The 20,046-nt window shown below is 43.4% G+C and overlaps 1 protein-coding gene across 5 annotated transcripts in view; it reads right to left on the minus strand.

The window, feature by feature from the left end:
- Positions 1-20,046, minus strand: part of ANO1 (anoctamin 1) — an 802,432-nt gene that overhangs the window by 247,774 nt on the left and 534,612 nt on the right. For all 5 annotated transcript variants that reach the window (XM_069623444.1, XM_069623442.1, XM_069623440.1 and 2 more), the window contains one exon: positions 17,348-17,402. In XM_069623444.1, coding sequence (XP_069479545.1) covers positions 17,348-17,402 — 55 coding nt within the window. The remainder of the gene's footprint in view (positions 1-17,347; positions 17,403-20,046) is intronic.

Consider the following 20,046-nt stretch of genomic DNA (forward strand, 5'->3'; position numbering starts at 1 on the left):
GACTCCAATAGAGTCAAACACTGACCTTGACTACGTGCAGGTGGATGCTTTCTTTTATTTGTACGTAAGATACAGCAGATTATGGGCCTGATTCACAGAATGTTTTCCTATGGGATTGCGCCATTATAAAACGTGTCTGTGAATCAGGCCCTATATGTATGTGCACACTCTCACACACACACACACACACACTTTTGGCAGTCACTAGGTTGTGCATTTCCATCTACTGTCTGGGCTGGGGCCTGATATTTTCTAGTCCTGATTGTCATTCCTACCAGCAGACTTGCAACCTCCTCAACCCCACATGTCTGTATGGAGAGCAGGGCTGACAAGAGCCCTGACTTTGCCACTTAGGGACACATTGAGGGTTTCTCCTGCTTCCACCTTCTAATCCAAGGAGCTTCATGAAGCAGAGAGAGAGAGAGAGAGAGAGAGTTGAGAGGGCGTGCTATATGGAGAAGTACTCTCCCCTCTTTACCGCTATCTTGCTTCTAACTTTAGAACAATCTCTCTCCTTCCCTTTCTTTCTAAACTTCTTGAGCATGCTGCTTACTTTCACCTATCTCCCTATCTTGATTTTAACTCTCTTTCTTGCCTCTATTGGAATCGTGTTTCCGTCCTGCCCACCACTCCACTGAGGCTGTTCTTTTGCAGACACTAATTTCCTCACTTCTTCTCTTCACTCGGAATAGTCTTACCATTCCATTAGTTCAGGCTTTTGGCAGCTTTGAACTGGTGGATCATTCAATTCTCTGTTCCTCTCTTTCTTCCCAGAGTATATCAGGATCTCCTCTCACTTTGCTCACCTGGGCTTTGGAGCTCCACAGGGCTCTGTCCTTAGTCCAGTACTATTCTCTGCCTAGACTGACTCTCTTTCTTTCATCCTTCTTTCTTTTGGGCTCCTCTGTCATTTCTAGGCAGACAATTCTCAAAGTCTTCTGTTTTCCTACTTTTTTCCAACCAGATTCACTTAACTTTCTTTAATTGTCCCTCTGCTATTAAACAGATATGATATAATTGGTTATTTATAACGCGCTTAATACCCAGAGGTTCCTAAGTGCAGACCTGGGGATCGAACCTGTGTTGCTCCATGTCGTCTTGCTTCCAATGCAAGCATGTTGCCCCTCGGCTATCCTCCTGAGGCGATGCTTTCTCATGCTCTCCAACCAAATTATCCTAAAAGTGAAATTCTCTTTTTTTTTCTGTTTCTTCACTGCATGGTTGTCCTTCCTTTATTCCTTTCACCTCTATCTTCCAGTCTCCTACTCTGCTCCGAATCTTGGAGCCATCGGGTGGAGGTGGGGTTAATATACTCAACTAGAAAAGTAGGAAAGGAAGCCACCCTCCCTCGAGAGTGTCTTCATTGCCACTCATCTAGTAAACCAAACATCTGAGGGCATTCAGGCGCTTTGGTCATTCTCAGATTCATTCTTTGGGGCTTAGAGTCCAGGTCCCTAACAGAGACCACTGAAGATATTCATTCTGCTAACTATTTGAACAATGGCTTTATCTTTCATTGTAGTAATAATTCAGTGCCCCAGAGTGCATGGAAGCAGCCAGAAATTGGCGTGTAACCACTTACACAACATCAAAACACTAAAACAGAAAAGACCATACGAATATGGCCTTGCATGGTCAGATTTAAAGCCGTATTAAGCAAGACATATTAACCACATGCTAACAAGGTTCCCACTGATTTGTGCAGAGAGACACATTAGCTGAAACAATGTGGTACCCCAATCAATCCATTTATTTGAAAAACCTGGAATATAACTGTTTAACCCAGTATTGTGAAAGTGACCAAAGGTAGCTCCTACTAACTAATGATCACTACACTGAGCTACCTTTGCTGGTCTTACCCCAAAGGATTAGTGGCATAGTTACTGCGCTCTAGAGCCCCAGCAAAAGCTTCCTCCGAAGCTGAAGAATGCCAGTGCTCAAGTCTTGATCTGATCATCCTCGATACCAGAGATCACATTACTTCTGCGCCTCAGAAACTTTACTGGCACCCTTTTAACGTATTCAAAGAGAGTTCATATGTACCACACCTGAAGCTTACTCTGCATAAGGCCCCCATTTACCTCTTTAGAAAATGCCCCATTATTCTACGCTCTACCAAAATACTGCCCACGACCATCCCAAGAGGTTATGAAGGTAGCCAATCACATTCTTTTCTGCCTCCCAAAATAAGGACCGCTGTTTCCTTCAAAAGAAGAAACCTCAAGGATGAGAAGGGTTTTAGAAAGCATCAGAAAACGTTCTTGCGTCCCAACTGATGCGTGATAGCTTTGGTCAGAATTGTCTTTATAACTCGAAGCACCAATAGGCTGCAAGTAGCGATTGTGCAATTTGAAATAAAATGCACATTGCAAAGAGTAACAACAAAACCTGTCAACCACGAGAAATCCTGCTGGTAAAAGGAGTCTTTCACATTTTGCAAAGGTGCAGGACACTGGGGCTACATTGGAGCTGTGTCCCGGGAGAGCGTTCTAAGATCTTGGTCTATTCAGACTTGAAGTCCTGACCAACCTTCAGTGGCATAGCTGAGAAGTCACTGCCTCAAGCAAGAACCAATGGATTTTTCTCGTACCAAGCTAAAATGCTGGGATGCACGACTAGTGCATCGGTTTCCTCCCTCTCTGCATTGGGCTCTGATGTTAAGTCTAAGTAATAAGGTGCATGATAAAGCATATGTTGCAGTTTGCAAAAGAAATATTTTTTTTTTTAAAAAGAACACAAACTAAGTAATTCGTACCTGTGAGTACCAATGTCCTTTCAGTGCATTAAAAGTAGTTGTAGCCTTACAATATTGTAAAAGGAAGTCAGTCGAATTAAAAGTATGTACTTTCCATGGCATCAACTGACTGGTATTTGAAAGCTTAGAAAACATTCCTTTGGAGACAATGGGCCTCATTACATTGTAGGCGGCCGCGGAATGAACGGTGCCCATAAGGTACTGACACCGTTCATTCCGGGCCGCCACATTACGGGTTCGCTTGCGGGAGGCGCTAAGCACGTCTGGTCCAGACCAGACGTGCTTACCACAACCCGTGAGCAGACCAGGATGCTAACAACGGAGCCGTCATTAACGGGCCCGTTGTTAGCATCCTCCCTATTCCCATTGAGCCCTATAGGGGCTCAAATGGGAATGGGGATGTACCGGGTCCCGGTCCCGAGAATGGGAATTACCGGGCCCGCAAAAGTCAGCATTGCCCGGTAATTCCCTATTTTTGGCACCCAGTACCAAGTTTGGGGGTAGCCATGCCGGTAAGAATGGCATGGCTACCTCCAAACTCCTAATGAGGCCCAATGTCTTTTCACTGAGCTGGCCAGGGCAGTGATAGGATGATATCCCTAAACTTGAGTACTCATAGTGAAGAGAAGCAGGCTGCTGAAGATAATCCCTACTTTCTATATCTCTTGGCGGGTGTCCAGATTGTCCCCTATGGGATAGGTTCATTTACGGCATTGTGAAGAAAGGAGCAGAGGAAGTGGAATGAGTGTTTGCATCTATTGGCCAACATATTTGCTCATCAAAGACATTGGGCCTCATTAGACGGATGGCGGTAAGGATTTACTGGTACCGGTAAAATACCGGTACCGGTAAATCCTTACCGCTTTACTACGAGGTCCCTTTGCGGGTTGGAGGATTTAACGCCTGCTTTTTGCAGGCGTTAAAAACCAACCCGCAAAGGGACCCAGGGAGCTAATTACGGTACCGCAATTTGCGGTACCGTAATTAGCGCCTTGCCCATTCCCATTGAGCTCTATGGGCCAAAAATGGGAATGGGGAAGGGCAATGGTGGAAGGGGGAATTACCGCCCCGCCAACCTTGGAATGGGGCGGTAATTCCCCTTTCCGCCAAGGCGGTGCCGGTATTTTACCGGCATGAACCATGGCGCTAACAGCGCCATGGTTCTCCGCCATCCGTGTAATGAGGCCCATTGTGTCCCAAGCGTCCGGCCCTCGGTGGGTTGGAAGCATGATGGTCCTTTGAGGGGATGATGAGCCTTATACGTACATGTATGAATCAGCCCTAGCCTGGGTGGGTCAAGGAAGCTGTGACCCCCTTCTCCCATGCCCTCCAGGTTTCTGGAGCTTGCATTGGTTACATAGGTTTAGGATATATTGCAGGGGTCCCCGAGTCGTATCCTTAATAGCCAAATCCACCCCATGTTTTCAGGGTATTCACAGAATAGCCACTCAAAATACTTTGCGTCTAAATAGAAATTATTTACGTAGTCGATGGTTATCCCGACATGTAGGGGGCTCAAGAGGAACAAACATGCAGATTTCTCATGTAGAGACCATCTCTCGAGGAACTTATTCAACCTAAACAGTGACGCAGGGAGCAAGTACTACACATGTGGCATGCCTATTACATGGTGTAATTGCTCACTTGTATGCAGAGATTTTTTAACGGCTGTCATTGAATCTCTTTCCTTCAGTAGTGTTCATTTAAAATTGTTCGGCCATCGGGACTTAACTAATCAAGACATATTATTAAGACAAGGGATAGCTTGCTCAATTTTTCAAGATAGATTTAAAATGTTGAATAAGGTAAAATAAGTTGAAACCCAGGATGGAAAAATGTCCCTCTTATATTATTAATTTTCATGTTTTATTTTATTGCTGTATTATAGTGTGCTAAACTGTGAAAGGCTGCTTCAAAGCACATTGGAGGTAGGTGGGTGGGTGAAAGACGGAGACTGATCATGAACCAGGCACAGGTGGCCTTCAAGTTCAACAATTGCAGTAACATACACATGTAAGCAGAGACAGGGACTATGTGGAAAAAAATAGTGAGTGAGGGGATTGAATGGGACATAGAGAAACAAACAGTTGTGTCATGTTATACGTATGTCCTCCAATCAAATGTTCAAACTACATATAAATGTAGCGGGCAGGAGACTTTGTAATGGAGTTCGAATCAAGGCCACTATGCCATGGTCCAACCTGGAGCAGCCTAATCACTCTAGATGTTAGGTTATGACATTGTTTGAAAATAGGTGGGGTGGACCGAGAATACGATTACCATGGCCTGGTTGTTTCCCCCCATCATCAGTTTAAAGATGGGAATGTCAGGTCTCTTGTGTGCTGCTTGTCCTTTCTCTTGCTAAAATTGCTTGCAGTGCTTAGAGATGGGTACTCTTTAGAGGCAGCATAATGTTTATTCAGAAAGGAGGTTCGTAGGCCAAGGTCAAATAATCCTTCCCGACAGTAATCAATTCCCATCCTCTTCTTATTAGGGGTCTTGCTAGTGAGCACTGATGCCTGCTGGAGGAATGCAGAGGAAGGGTCATTTCTGGCATATGGAGACAGGCAACCTGCAAGGTAGGACCTGCACTGGAGAGTGTGCCACTAGCAGAGGTCATAGAAGCCTACATTTTTTATATCGATTTTTGAGTGACTTGCCATTGCTAGAAATGATGTATCATCAGAGGTGGCATCTATGACAAGAGAACGTGACAGACGTTCTTGTGTATAACTTTAAAAGGGGTTCCTCTTAAGAGCAATGTAGGCATAGCGTTGGACGCAGGTCTTAATATGAATGTGGAAGGTGGGAGCTGTGGTTTCTATCTCATTTCTTAATGGCTTTGGTACCTGAGGAATGAAAATTAACCACAATACCATCCTCCTGACAGCTACACAATTGGGACCCCCCACGTATGTAGCCAACTATTGTCACATCTAGCCATCTCTAAACTCCCTTACGTGGGTGATATCCTTAGAAGAGTAGCCACCTCGTAACTACAAAGGTGTACTGAAAGGCTGTTTGTCGTACATGACAAATAACTTGGTTGCCTCCCTATCAGGAACACAGAAACCCGTGATCAAAATAATATCGGGTGTTCACATAGTTACAGAGTACTTCATGCCAAATTCCTCCCAAATCGAAGCACTGTAGTAAAAATGCGTATTATAACCAAATGTAATGATCCTTAATGTACGACCGCAGAAGGATAAAGAGGCCGACTTCCTTGAATCGTATTTACGATGTGCAGGATTGTACCATGTCAGAGACGAGCAATTAAACCCTGAGCTTTCCACCTGGCTTATGTATATGCAAGAGGAAATTCCCCAAACTAGAGAATCCACACACATGTGTGTGTTGATTAGGCTAGGCATAGTATCCCCACTGAACGCCTACAATGCACTATGGACTCTAGGAGGAAAAGTCTTCAAATTGAGAGAATCCTTATTCCAAGTCTGATCTACCAAGGTGAGATTTGGCCAATTGCAATCCGCTCTTCACCCACTTGCTTGAGAAGTCCCACAAGGCAAAGTCCTATCCTACTGGTTATTTAATGCTTACATGCTCCCCTTTGCTGATGGTATAGCTGGCTTCACTCTGACCTTCCAAGTATATGTGGATGACACCCAAATGCTGTTCACAATGAACAATAATAACTTCACAAAGGGCGTTATCTTGAATTGTATATTGTCTATCGAAAGATGGCTGTCTGGATATCCCTATATCACAACAGGGAAAATAGCAAGATTCTATTTCTTGATACCAATAGTCCTGACTATATCACTTTCAAATAGATGAAGTTTCTAGGGACTGTCCCTAAACCGGCAGACAAATATGAAGACTTAGATGTAATCTATGCCTCTTAAACCTCTATCATCCCTCAAATACTTGCTGTGACCTATAAAGCACACACCTACCTCCAAGAGCCTCACATTACTAAAAATGTCAATGCAATCAAATTGAGCAAAGACTGGATAAACACCACCTTCTATTAATGTAACAGACTTTACTTTTCCTTGCTCAGAAATAATACATTAATGAACTTCCAATAGTCAGGAATATTGTCATTAGACTAATATCAGGAATCAAAAACCTGGGTCTGCATCACACTAGCCTTACACACTCTGAACTGACTCCAGTCAAACAGTATATTGGTATCCTCTCCAATGTTTCCTCCATGGTCACTTTGCAGCACCCTGAAATGATTTGGCTTGCATATCTGACACTGTACAAATCACCAATTAAAAATTGAAAGGTTTCTGTGACAGGATATTCCCTGTGTTCCTGGATTCCTTGGTAGGTTTTATGGAGGATATCAATACATCTAGTAGAGAGAACAATTTTCCCAGTGGGATTTTGTTGCATAAAGAAAAGGGTTTAGCTGCAAACTTCAATATCTGATTCCAGGGCTTGACTCACGTGGCCCTCATTACGAGTTCGGCAGTAACCATGCCGCTATTGGCAGCATGGCTGCCGCCGAAATCGTGTCGGGGTCCGGGTCCTCAGAATGAGGACTTACCAGGCCATTCCGAGTTCGGAAGGCCCGGTAATTCCTCCCTCCAAGGACCGGGACACGGTCCTTCCCCATTCCCATTTCAGCACCCATAGGGCTGAATGGGAATGGGAGATGGCCCGTTGTTTGCTTCCTCTTCCCCTCGCGGGACCCGGTAAGCACGCCCGGTTTTCCCAAGCGTGCTTACCGTGTCCCGCGAGGGGAACTCGTAATGCGGCGGTACGGAGTGAACGGCGCCGGCACCTTTTACGGCGCCGTTCACTCCGTACCGCCAGGGTCGTAATGAGGCCCACAGGGTGTAACGGCTAATTAAGCAGCACACACACTGCCAAGCACAACATCGTAAAAAGTCAGAGCCAGCCTAACTATCGGATCTCTCGTTTGGGACAAGATGCATGACAAGAAATGACAGTGCTAGGAGGGGGAGCTGTGGAGGGAGTAAATGAAGAGTGCTGCATAACACCTACACGCGGCAGTTCTGCAAATAAAAACGTTTTCAATTAGCGTAAATCGATCTTCTCATCCAGGTTCCAGTGCACGGTTATTGTGCCGAACAGAGAAACATCAGTTTACGCAATTTATCATATAAGAAGATTGTTGCTTGCCAAGATTGATCCAAATGGAATCTAAACAGGCAATGGAAACCTGTAACCTAAGGCGATTGCGAAACAGAGGTGTTGAATTCAAATTCCACACATCGTAAGAGCCAAGTATTTTTTCTGTGGAAAAACACCCTCAGAACTTATCACCATGCTATGAGATGAAAGGAGAGTTAAAGAGTTTAGGAGTATAATTTGGATCATAAATGAAAGAGTGGCGAATGCAAGGAATAACCCCAAGGTGAAGCGAATGTAGTAAAAACAGTAAATTAATTGATGAAAGAATGGGAGCAGAAACTCTAGCAAATCTGGAGCTCTGTGTCAAGAGTAGTCAGGGGAATAGGCACTCTGCAGCAGCCTCTTATGCATTATCTACCGGCAAATGTTATGTTGCTTTTTGGCTCAATCGTATTAAGGAATTAAAGGCAATTTGCCCAAATAGGGAGCAGGCCATCCATAAAGATTTGCGTGCAATGGATTATCTAATGCGAGAACTTGATGGCTCTCCATTTTCTGTGTGGTTTCTTGGTAATACAGACAATATTTGCCTATGACTTAAGCACAGACAACAGGCTTATACAACAAAGCAGCAGACTTCCAAACGAAGCAAGCAATGCTGCGGAAACAGAGAATGACATGGCTGTGGCTCCTGAGAAAGGCTGTGCAGACAGCGCTGGGTCAGGCGACACTAGTCGTGACATTGGTTAAATTGTCATCAAGTCAGTGAACGTGTACGTTTCAGGTCCTTGACAAGGCTTTAACCAGTGTTAGACATTCATTATTAATTTAATGTTCTCTCTAAGCGGATCCTGTTAGCCGATATGGCCTTCTTCAATTGCTGAGAGGGTTTGTGAAGTGCCATTTAAAGTAGCCTGTAAACGCTGTGGTGTGCACGAGTCTATATAGTCTGTGTCTTTGAATAAATGACATGTAACCCTTTAGAAGCAAGAAGATTATGTATCTTATTACAAGTATTTAATAGTGTAAATCTTGCCACAAGTGGCTATGAAAGCATACTACAGTTACACGTTAAATTGGAAGAAAATCAACAATACTTAAAGCTAAAAGTGAGACACAAGTAGAATAGAAAAATACACCTGGTTAAGCTTCACAGAGAACAGCAAAGTCTTAATTTCCTGTCGGCACTGAAGAAAGGAAGGACTTCCAGAGGCAAGCAGCCTCCAAAGAGGAAGACGGAATAGAGGCCAATGCTTTCCTGACCAGAGGAATATCAAGGTAGTCCATGGGCCTGCTACATGTAGCAGGTAGATAAAGAGCTATCATTGGGCACCACTTGTTCAGGTATAAAGGAAGGCAGATTCCCCTAATAGGATTTGGATGCAAGGCTCCCGAGCTTAAAGTGGGGCCGTGCCTCAAGAGGGAGCCAATGAAGCTATCCAATCACCTTTCCCAGTTCCACCGATGAGGCAGGCAGTGGAATGTAGGATAGCTTTTCATGGCAAAAGTGTAGATATTTAGGCAATCCACTTAACACAGTGTTTCTCCCATTGGCCTGTGAGAGTGCAAAAAGATTGAACTGCAGCTTGAGCTATACTTACTGGTCGAAATGGAAATTTCCAATGGAGAAGGGAAAGTTGATAATGAACAGCCTCCATTTTATTGGAGCAAAATTAGCTTAAAACTAAAGGTGGGAGCTGGGACAAATCCCAATCATTTAGTAGCGCCAAAAATATGGAAAGAGGTACCATGCTTCCATCATTCTCAAGGAGAGCCAGCGAAGACTGAACAATAGAGGCTTGGTGGCCATCCTGACTCAGGGAAAGATAAGTTATTCTACTTTAGAACGATTAGATTTCAGTCTTGCAGGGACCATGGAGACCTCAGTTACTGAAAGGCAACTCCTCAGATAGTGGACGTCAACCTCCTACAACACCCTAAGCTACAATTGTGCATCATAAACACACTGGTGGATATAGACTGCACAGCCAGACACCAGATCCCAGAGCCACTCCTTGGAATGACTAATTAACATGGGCAACAGGATGGGCTTCTTGAGGCACTCCTCAACCCACAAGCAGAGGGAAATTCCTGGAAAACTCCAGCTAAACACATTGTGTACATCGATTGCTTGGAAGGATCCATCTAGTGGCACGGATGGTGTCATTCGATGAGATTAGTGCACAGGTGAGTTCCGTCAGATGACAAATCTAGACCGATCGTAGAGTGGCACTACTGGATGGTGAGCCTGGGTTCCTATGAAAGTGAGACTCCTCTTTGGTAAGTCACAAGTCTAAGGATTATTTCATGTCAAGCACAGTGGCTCCTATTATGCATGACAATCATAATCACAACTCCTTAGCAGCAAGAAATCCATAAACAAAATGTTCACCTAGAATGTGGACTTAAGAACAGCCTACTTATATACGAGCTTGAGAACCTCCCTGCAGCCACTGTTTTTCTTTTGATTGAACATGGGCAGTCTAGTCTTGGAGGAGTGACTCGCCTTCAGCATGGTCCATAGAAAATTGATGTTTGGTCGATGTTTTACATGGGGCCACCAAAGAGATTTCCAGGCAATTGCATCTGATCACCTTTGTATGGATTAAGGCACATCTTCACCACCTATAATATAGGTGCTCATAAAATGCTTTTACTGGACTACTCCCACATATAATCACTATATAAATAACTGTTATCATTAATATAATTTTTTTTTAATGTTACTAAATGTATGAATCGAGATAAGTTGAAGGGCAGAGTTGGCTGTAGGGGATTAAAACTTGCGATGCAAAGGCTGACTCCATATTAGAGGGGAGTGTTTTATCCATGAGCTACCCTCATTATATGCCTGGTTTTGAACTTTCTTTAGTGTTATGAGTTTTGGGGAGTACCATTAGTTGGATAATGCAACCTTCCAAACTTCACAACATCAGTTACTTTGTTAACTGTATGGCACTGATCAGTTTGGAGTAGTGGATGTAATTTCAGGAGCCTTTCAGCTGGCATCCTGTTCCCTTAGCCACCCAAAGCATTTGTTAGGAGTGTGGAGGTTGTGCACAATACCCTTGAGGACAACAGTTGCTTTGCTCTCTGCTCCATCCTTGGGTTTGGTGTCAAGAGCATGGGGCTACATGAACATGATGGTCCTAATAAATCAGATTTAAATCTAAAGAGCAATGCTCCAGAAGGGACATTTGTACTTCATCGAAATGTACACTATTGTGCAAGCATTCTGTTATAAAGTTCTGACTCTCAGTTCCACCTGCAAAAACACAATTTAATCTAAATGTAATTACCATACGTCTGGAAGAAATGGTGGGGACCTTTAATGCACTGCACACAGGATCTCATAGGCCTGTCGAATAATGAGGTGAACAAGAAAACATGTTACCCTTTTCATGTTTGACTTGTCTTTGACTAGTGCAAATATTTGTTGCATGTGATTTGCTTTGAAAAAGGACATCATTCATGTTGGAGTAGTCCCGATGGCTGTCAGACAACTTAGAGAAAACCAAAAACGACCTACAATGCCTCACTTCACTGAAAAACGCATTTCCATCATCATGGGTGTTTCAGTCAAGATAGACAAGGTCAGGGAATAAATGTCAGCACTAGCAGACACCCCAATTTCCAAAGCAAGACTTCTTGATTGTTCAAATTCAATATAATACAAAAGAATTGGAAATTCTGACCTATATACTGCCAGTGCTGATAGCCACCCCTTTTGAAGAATTCCTCCCCACCTCCATCATAAAAGCAGTCTCCGGAGAAGCACTTACACTGCCATTCTAAATCATCAATGCCTGCTTAATACAAGGTGTATTTCTGGTGTTGTGAACATAAACATAATAACCAATATTTTGAAGAAGAAAATACACCCCCAACTAATCCAACCACATAAACTACTGCCCAGTCAATCCCCTGCCTTTCATTGGAAAAATTAATCTGAAAAATATAAATGGCATAACACTCAGCTTAACTTCCTACAGATCCAGCAGTCTGGTTGTTCACCATGTAGCAGTCCTCATATAACCTGCTTCCCGGTGACTGAGAATCTCCTCTACATTATTGACGCAGACTAACCCTTCTGGTATGTCTTGCTTAAATCCACACTCAAACTTCCTTTCTTTTTTTTTTTTTTATTGGTTTGTTACAAACCTTTAAAAAATAAGAAAAGAATACAGAGGAGAAGACTAGGAAAACCCACCAAACTAGAAAACCCACAAAAACTAGAAAACCCACAAAAAAGGCAGAACCAATCAGCAAGTCCCTCATGTGACATAGATTTGTTGGCACAATGTTTTGGGTTGGCTTTACATTCACCAAAACTTCAAAGCTAGGTGTTTACAGGAAAAGGACGGTTCTTCCACTGATGCTGATTGAACACCCGCCTCTGATAACTTCGACTGTTATAATTCCAGATTAGGTTCTGCCTTTAGTAGCTTTTCCATCATTGATTCTAAAAAGAAGGTTAGTTCAAATGTTAGGCTGCGATCTGAGCCTTGAAAGAGTCGTGTCCACCATTCTTCAGCGGACAATGAAGGCTTTGCCATTATAAACCTTCCAAGGTGCTTTGTGCGTTCCTGTGTCAGATGACTGCATGCCAGCGTCAGATGTTTCAACGTTTCAGTATCTTTCCCACAGAGTCGGCACGTTGTGGAGGTTTGATCCATGCCGTTCCGTATGTTTAGATTTTCTTTGGTTGGAAATTGGTTGAGACGATATTTCATAAACAATGCTCTACGTTTTTTGTCTGGAAATGTGCGTAAATATGGCTGAGTTTTGTTCAAATTTCTCTCTCCATTTGGCATCAGCTTCATTATTCTGTGTTTTTTGCACGCGTCACCCGTGTCAATCCAGTCTTGGATCCACAGCAAGGATTTGACCTTATTCGGATTTTCTTGCAGTAGATTTTTGTTTGCTCCTATGTCGCTGAGGATTTTTTCACAGCGTTGGAGCCACATTGAGAGCACTGAATTATCATGCTCTGTAGCTGAAGTTTTTAGGATGTTATATTGGATGATTGGCTTTTCAGCAAATACTTTGCGGAATTCATTTAGGGTGTTCCACGTTATCCTTCCATTAATAGATAGGAGGCTCAGCTCATATCTTATACAGGCGGTTGGTACGCCAGGGGGTAGACACAAGACTTTCGACCAAAACGAGTGTTCCAAAGAGGCCCATACTTCTGCTGGACAGCCAAAGGCACATTCAGCTCCATGGATCAAGGCCGGTATGACTTTTGTCTTATAGAATGTTAAAACAGGTGTTAATGAGTGTTTCCCGAATTTTGAGTTTACAATGCAAGCCTGCGATGTCAATTGTTTACATTTTGACTTGACTTTTCCTACCCATGGGGCATTGTTTATGTTTGAGCTGAGCAACATACCCAGGTACAGCGATTGTTTTTTTAGCTCAATTTTGCCATCATCCAGTTTCCACGTGAACTTTTTTTTCCCAATAAGATCTTTGTTCTTTTGCAGATCTTGCAGGATTAAAATTTCAGATTTTTGTGTGTTCGCATTTAGGCCGTTTAGCTGGATATATTGCGTTAAAATCCCGAGTTTTCGCTGCAGACCTATTGGCGTCAAGTCCAAGAGAACAAGATCATCCGCATACAGGAGCCAATGAAGATCTTTTCCATTAACTTTTGGAGGAAAAGTGTTTGCACCTTTGTATGCATCACCCAAGTCTGAGATAAACAGATTGAAGATAGCAGAAGCCAGAGGGCACCCTTGTTTTACTCCTCGATATGTTTTTATTGGAGCCGATAGGGTGCCATTTTTGTCTAGCTTTATTTTTATCTCCGTGTTGGTATGTAATGCTTTTATTGCTAAAAGTAGGCTAATTGGACATTGCCAATCAAACATTTTTTTTCCAAAGTAGCTCTCTATCTATGCTGTCAAAGGCTTGTGATAAGTCCACAAATGCCAAATAGATTTTTTTGTTTCTTTTTATTGCATCCATCTTAAGTAGGTTTAGCAGAAAGAGGTTTAGGCCACAGCCTACACCTTTGACAAAACCCGCTTGACGGATGTCCAGATGACTTGACTCTTGGATCCACTCTTGGAGTTGTTTCTGTATTTGAGTCGCGAATATTTTTCCCACAACGTCCAGCAAGGCAATGGGTCTGTAGTTTTTAGGTTCAGCTCTATTGCCTTTTTTAAAGATTGGAATGACAATTGCGGTTTTCCAACTGGTTGGGACTTTTGCTTCATTAGCAATTGAGGCAAACAGTTTTGATAGGAAGTTTGCCCACTCTTCAGGGTTTTGTTTGAGAATAAAGTTCGTCAGGCCATCTGGTCCCGGTGCCCTGGAGGAGGAGCATCTTTGGATACTCTGTAGGATGTCCTCTTTATCAAAGTGCAAGTCCCATTTTGAGAGCTCAGGGAGCATCGGGTCGATGGTGGTACTTTTTTTCTCGTATACTGAGTTATAGTGGTTGATCCAATCGTTTTCATTCACCATATTTGATTGAATTGCATCTTGCGTGCAGTTAATGTTGTTTATTAGTTTCCAAAACTCTGAGGAATTTTTGTTGTTGAGGCTGGCAAGCATTGTTTCGCTGTCGTTTTGGTACATGATTGCTTTATGCGAGATTTGCCAGTTTTTGTATTTCTGTTTGCTGATTTTAACCGCCTTCTTTTGTTGTTCAACATTCAGGTTTCTATGTTGTCTCATTTCCTTTCGCAGTTGTTGTTTTCTTTCGCGTACTTGTTTATCAAAACGATGTATTGGTTGGAGGGAAGGTCTTCTCAACCCCAAGTCTACCGTCATAAATTGTTGTAGAAGGCAATTATATTCAGCTCTCGATTCTGTTGCACTCAGTACATACTTGTCATAGGATTTTGTTAATATCTTAACTTCTTCAGGTTTTATTCTCAGCCGAGATCTGTTAGGTTCAACAGAAATCTGACTGTGCCATTGTTGGGGCTTCTTAATGTTTGACATTTTGATTGCCAATGCTAGTTGACTGTGATCGCTGTTTGAGTTTGCTGTGATGTTGAGAGCAATGACTCGTTGTTGCAGACTATCAGATATAAAAAAATAGTCTATGGTGGAGGACTGCTTCAGAAATCTCCACGTTTTTTTGGGCGGAATATCCCCCGTGATGTTCCCATTTAAGATGGTGACATTTCTTTCCTCGAGATCATCACACCATTTTTTTGCCAGATTTTGTAACAGGGTTTTAGGTCCAGGCGTCTTTGCCTCATTCACGCAGTCCAGATTAAGATCACCACAACAGATAATGTTTGGATTATGCTGAGCGCTGTTTGTTCCATCAATTAGATCACACACCATTGTTATGAATTTATATTTTCCTGCATTCTTGTGATGCCAATAGATATTGATGATGTGAATTTGGGTTCTGTGGTTGTTCATCTCATTTTTCGCGGCAATCACAGAGTACTGTATGAAAGGTGATACGTTTATTGCTTTCTCTAATTTCCAACCAGAGTTCTTCTTTATCATTGTTAAGAGACCAGCGGATGGACGTCCCTTGGCTCTTGTAATAGCCGGGTTTATAGCTAGCTCGTATACATCAGACACAGGACAGCTTGCCATCCATGTTTCTTGCAAGCAAATAACGGTTTGATCCTTTCCAGAAATGTGGCTTTCCATAATGCATTCCTGAACTGGTTTGCCTCGTACCTGAATGCAGATATCAAACTGTACAGATGGGCTCCAACAATTTATTCCACTCAGTCACCTGCAAAGAACCACAATGATCCATCCTCTTTCCAGTCTTCTTCAAACTCTACATGGCGCCACTGGGGGAATTCATAGCTGATCCAATCATTAAGGTCCACTGATGATACACAATCTCAGGGTCAGCTGCATTGATGGCATACTTCAAGTGGACACTTTCTCTCCCTCATCTAGCCCTGGATGCCAAGCATCTTGCCTGAAATTAAAACCTGCAGCCAGAATCAATTCTCCTGGAAAATCCTTCTGAGCAAGGCAAAGTCCAGACTTGCCTGACAAAAAAAGGAATTAGATAGCTTTTGCACCACTAGTCAGTCTACATGTACATCGATTTTATCATGAAAATCAACATCTAATTTAAGACGCACATTGGGTGCCAGCGGTTTCTGTTCATCCTTTTTCACCCACGACAGATCTCAGAACCGACATCCAGGCCTGGTACTCTCCAACAGGGGTGAAGCGGCCTACAAAGAACTCTGGAGATTTCCCATGGGGCCTCTGCACCATTGGCTTCTTTTGTGTAGGTACCATGGCTTTTTGATCCTCTTACCCATTCACCCGACCCCCTTCGTCTAATCTCTCCTTATCCCACACATCCCTGGGAATTTGCTCTAAAGCTTCCAGTCATGTCATTCTTTACTCTTAACAATGTTAAATGCCATTAACCCCCATGTAGGGGCAAATGCACTTTAAAATTCACAATTTGAACCAAGCTTTTAGGCTTGCTTGTGGGCTTAATGTAGGGCCACTTTGAAAAACATTTCCACGGCCACTATTGGATGCTGGTCCGCCCCAGCTCTCCAACCTTTGTGGCCCTATGTGTCCCTGGAAAGACTATGGCACCACTTCGGTTCGCTGAAAGACATCACAACGCTGCATCGTGCCTCATCACAGGACAGATGTAAATGAAATGCACCAGGCCCTTCTTTGGCTTCCCATTGAAGCCTACAACTCTTGAAAGGTTCTGAAGACCAAGGCCCCATCTTGCGAGGCAGAAAAGGTCATCATCTCTGGAGGCCAGCACATCACAAGGAGACAAGCCATCATCAAACTAGAAGGAAAGAGTTGTAAAAAGGAACCGGCAAAGAAAGAAGCATTCTGTTATGCCCCTGGATTGTGGAACAGCATACCCACTCACAAAAGACTTGGCTCGGGAGGATAGCTCAGGGGCAACGTGCTCACCTTGGAAGCGAGATGACGCGGAGCAACACAGGTTCGTTCCCCGGGTCTGCGCTTGGAAACCTCTGGGTATTAAGCGTGCGATTAATGGCCAATTATAAGTCAACTACCCTCTGGAACTTACTCCCGACTTACTACTCCTTTTGAAAAAAGCAATGAAGACCTTGCGTGTCAAGCAACATTTGACTAATCCCTCTATTTGGTCAACCATGAACCCTCTGTGCACTCTGACCACCACTCCTACTCCTCTTCTTTGCCCTTCCAGTGCAGTACCCCACGGGTTCTGAGCTAGATTTGTGCTTTAAATGTCACTAATGAGACTTAACATAAGACTTAAATTGCAAAAACAGGGCAGTGAATGCATTTTACAATGATAGGAAACACTATTGAAGCAGCTCGGTTGCACGCTATTGTTCGGCACACTGCGATGGATGGGCTCTGGGGAATTGTGTAACACTTTCAAATATGCTGGTCGTTTTATTTTGGTTATTGATAATTAGCGCCATTGGGCGGCACGCCACATAACACGTTCTAAATCTAGAAAACAAGGGGTGTTGAGTGGAGGCATCTGGGGAGCAATTATCACAATATCAGTGAGAGAAATCGAATGCGGGTCATTCGGGAAGTACTTACAATGGTGCTTCTTGTTTTGCTGTCAAAAAAAGAATCCCTGTTCGACAAGTCAAATCTGTGGAAACAGGAAAAGAGTGTGAGGATTATTCAAGGCAATGACGAATAATGAAAGCAGTTTCCAGTGAAACACACAAGAACTTGTGAAGGTTCGGGAATAGGAGAACTGAACAAAGGTTTGTGGGCAGCAGATCACACAAACGGTGTCGCACTGCATGCTTATTGTAAGCTCACCTCAGGTTCAACACGCCAAGCAAGAGCACAACCCCGTGTTCTCGCAGTGCAAATCAGCAAATCCGAGAAAATGCATTACAATGTGAAAAGTGCCAGTGCAGCAGTTGGCACGCGGGTGGTGTATTGTGGTTTAGGTGATGAAATCTGACCTTCCAGCATATTCCCTCCACATATGTCAGGCGCGCCATGGCAAGGTGTGGGTGCAGAAATAAGCGTAGCACTCACCCAGGATACCCAAGTAGGAAAGACAACACATGGGTTGCAAATATTAGAAGAAACACAGGGAAACATTTCTAAAAGGGAATCCGATTTTAACCCAGGGGTAGAGAGAACTTATGTAGAGGGAAAGGTATTCCAAATAAATCTGATGTCCTAGGAGTTTGGTGGAATGGCCACGTTATTTTTAGAGGTGCCTGCCAACTATGTTCTTTCACTCAAAATGTGCCTACATTAAACCTACATTATTAGAAGAAGGTCCGATGGGCCACTTCCTGGAGAAACAAAATACATATATATATTTACACAGTTATTTTCAAAAATAGTTCAGAAATTTGGGTGCTGAGGGATTGAGATGGAAACACTTTCATTCCCCTTCCAGCCCACTTCCCATCACCAAAATACACACCTTTTAGAAACTGAAACATGATTTGAAAGGATGAAAATGGGGTCAAGAGCGCTAACCAAGTAGAGCTGAAAATGTTCAGAAATAGATCATTTCTTCCGCTGATTCCTTAGGCCAGAGGTCTGAAACTTGAGACTCTCCAGATGATCCCGACTACAACTCCCACGACCCCCCAGCATTGACCATGCTGGCTAGGACTGTTGACTTTCGACTTTCAAACTCCTACCGCTCTGAAAGTTGGCCATATGTTGTGACTGTGGGCAAATACCTATCTCCTTGTGTCTCAGAACCCTCCGCTCACAAAAGTGCAAGTGCTAAGAAACAAGCAAACCGCAGGATTGATTGCTAGATAAAAGATGGGGATTATGAACCCGGAAAAGCATAAGGTGACAGAGCGTGTTCGGCACAATTCTGGGACTCCCAGAAGGTCTGAGCTAATATTCTGTGTGATAGCAGAACTGCTGACTCTTTGACTGATCAACCTGAGAAGGTGGCATCGGCTGAATGCCGAGAAGGGTTAAACAATGTGCCGACCCGGCACTTGGGGCGTCTCCAGGGATATACTGAGGATCAACCACATATGGTGGGAGAGAGCTTAGTGGAGGCTCGCAATGTCTGGCAGAAGGGCACTCAGACAGCAGTGCATGCAAGGCAGCAATCAGAGTCAATGACTAGGAAGACACTTAATTGGTAGGTTTAGCACATGCAATTATGAGTTAATCATCAATGGTCAAAACACAGGTATGACTGCTGTCAGCTTAATGCAGTCTGTATGGAAAGGGAATCCTCAGAACGAAACGTCAGTGACTGAAAGCAATGCTGCTATAGGACAAGCTGCGTTACGCGCAACACCTTACAGATACACCTCAACAATGTAAGAAAAACACAGACTAACAATGTGAAGAAGATAGATCAAAAAACCTTCCTAGATAAATTCCTAAAGGTGCCCATTCAATTGAGGACCAGGTAAATAATGATATCAAGGCTGTTTCTTGCAGGGCAGGATTAAGAGGTATCTTCAGTCCTTGTGACAGAGGAGGAGGGGAGGGGAATGTACCATTATACTATCCTCGGGGGTCATTTTCAAGGCGGTATGAGGTTGGTTCAGACTGGTTAGGTAGTTAGTTACCCTTTTGCTGCACAGCAGTATGGCCGCACAGTTATTCCCACAGAGCCCAATCAGTCCTCCTCAGCATAGAAGTATCTGTTGATTATCCACGTGACTATACATTGGGGCTCGCCCACGACACAGCAAAAGACTAACTAACCAGATGAACCAACCTCAAATCGTCTTGAAAATGAGCTCTGAGGGTCGAACCACATGTCGGCCACTCAAATAACCACTTGTTGCACTCCTCAAATCGAGGTTCCTACTCATTATTAGAGAGAATATACTCTCCTCCTCATCTCAGTACCAGGTGCGATTGTGTAGGGTTTCAACCCCCAATTCCATATTTCCAGTCCAGGACAGTAGGCAGCGTCCTAAGTAGACCCCAGTGCATGCAGCATGGTGCACAGTAACTATCAAATCAAGCGCGGTAGTTCCATTTTTCTAGTGCTCCCACCAGCTCTTACAATACCAAAGGCTATGATTGCCTCGACACACTGAACTAAGCCCTATAGTAGGGATGAAGAAATCATTGCCACACTAGCAAAACTTCAGAAATATTTTAAAAATATATACTTAAGTATCTCATAAGAAAAATAAAACATCCGTTCAAAACAACACTTTTTGTGACTATGTGCAGACTGTGAAGAGCTCATATGCACCTCGGTCCCCATTAAGAAACTTTGGACCAGTGCAAGTGCAATTTGGATGGTATTAGCTTTAGGGCCTGGGTGCACA

Source organism: Ambystoma mexicanum, chromosome 11 (assembly GCF_040938575.1).
Source record: "Ambystoma mexicanum isolate Mex_15411 chromosome 11, UKY_AmexF1_1, whole genome shotgun sequence".
NCBI lineage: Eukaryota > Metazoa > Chordata > Amphibia > Caudata > Ambystomatidae > Ambystoma > Ambystoma mexicanum.